At 45.8% G+C, this 1699-nt stretch overlaps 1 protein-coding gene across 1 annotated transcript; it reads right to left on the bottom strand.

The window, feature by feature from the left end:
- Positions 1–5: 5 nt before the first annotated feature.
- On the bottom strand, positions 6–908 carry LOC137145784 (olfactory receptor 13H1-like; the record flags this gene model as incomplete). The annotated part of the gene is made up of 1 exon (XM_067536700.1): positions 6–908. A coding segment is annotated over exon 1 (903 nt), but the record flags the coding sequence as incomplete, so codon positions are not given.
- Between the last annotated feature and the right edge of the window lie 791 nt (positions 909–1699).

Here is a 1699-nt window from a genome sequence, read left to right as displayed (position 1 = left end):
AACTTCTTCAGGGCTTCCTTCACATCCTTGTTTCTCAGGCTGTAGATGAGAGGATTTAGAATGGGAGTTACAGCGCCGTAAAAGAGGGAAATGTACTTGTCCTGATCTAGGGAAGATTTGGACTGAGGCCGCAGATACACAGAGATGGCCGTCCCGTAAAACAATGCCACCACTGTGAGGTGGGAGGCGCAGGTGGAGAAGGCCTTGGCCTGGCCTTGGGTAGAGTGGATCCTCAGTACGGTCGCAATGATGCGGACATACGTCACGAGGATGAAGGAAAAGGGCACCAGCAGGACGAGGATGCTGGTTGTGAACATCACAATCTGGTTGCTGTGGGTGTCTGAACAGGCCAGCTTCAGCACGGCCTGAAGCTCACAAGCAAAGTGGTTGATGACGTTGGGCCCACAGAAGCGAAGCTGCTTGGCAAGGAAATCGGACGTACACAGGAGGAAACTGCCGCCCCATGACATGGCCGCCAACTGGATGCAGACTCTGTTGCTCATGAGGATGGTATAGCGCAGCGGCTTGCAGATGGCCACCCAGCGGTCATAAGCCATCACGGCCAACAGGAGGAACTCAGTTATCCCCAAGAAGCGTGAGATGTACATCTGGGCCAAGCACCTGCCCAGGGAGATGGCGGGTCTCTTGGAGAGGCAGTGGACCATCAACTGAGGGACATTACTGGTGATGTAGCAGATATCTAAAAAGGACAAGTTACTGAGGAAAAAATACATGGGGGTGTGGAGTTGGAGGTCCACTCTGGTGAGCAGGATCAGGAGCAGATTTCCAACCAGGGTCAGTAGGTAGATTGCCAAAAGGAAGCCAAAGAGGGCGAACTTCACGTGTGGGCCACCAGAAATTCCAGCCAGGATGAATTCAGTCACCACAGAGTCATTGTCTCCTTGCATGGTACCACAGTCTGGGGCTCATCTGGCAAGAGGACAGGAAGAATGGTTACAACAATGAGGACTAACAACCAGAAGAGACGTCATGCCATGCAGAGTCAGAAAAGCCGGGCATAAAATGCAAATGGATGGTTTTCCTCAATAGTGCACACAACGCTGTGCTCAATGCTGAAATGTGCATAGTATAGTTGTTTATACTGCAGTAGCACCTTCAGGCTCAAACCAAAACCACTGCCTGGAGTGTGCTAGGAGCTGTACGTATAGCAATGTATCTGTAGCAATGGACAGTCTCATTCCTGTGCAACTGACACAGTCTAAATGGCCAAGGGTTAGTAGAGCTGGGGAAAAACTTCCAACTGAAACTCTTTTTGGTGAAACGGAACAACAGATTTAATGAATTTGTGTTGGTGTCATCAGATTGTTCATGTCAGAAAAACCAAAAACAAACAAACCCCCAAACCAAAACCCTGAAAGAGTCAAAATGGTGGGTTTTGGTTTTTTGTTTGTTTGTTTTTTTGACAGTTTCAAAAGATAATTTTTTTTCAATTTGGAATGACATTTTGCTTTGGAATTTCCTTCCATTTTATTAAAAATCAATAAAAATACATTCACAAATTCTTGAAATTGAAATGAAACATGTTGAGCTCTGCCTGAAATCAAAACTGATTTTATTGTTTGATTCACGAAAAAATTCATAACATTTCTATTTCAGGTTGACTCCAAGCTAATTTTTTAAATAAAATTGAGCCTGCCAGTGAATCAGAAAAATCCGTGATTTGCACAGCTGTAGTTAT

The sequence above is a fragment of the Emydura macquarii genome, unplaced genomic scaffold (assembly GCF_026122565.2).
Source record: "Emydura macquarii macquarii isolate MOO-44397 ecotype Brisbane River unplaced genomic scaffold, CSIRO-AGI_Emac_v2 contig_3642, whole genome shotgun sequence".
Lineage (NCBI taxonomy): Eukaryota > Metazoa > Chordata > Testudines > Chelidae > Emydura > Emydura macquarii.
Note: the sequence above shows the minus strand (reverse complement) of the source record. Positions and strands in the feature narration are given on the sequence as shown.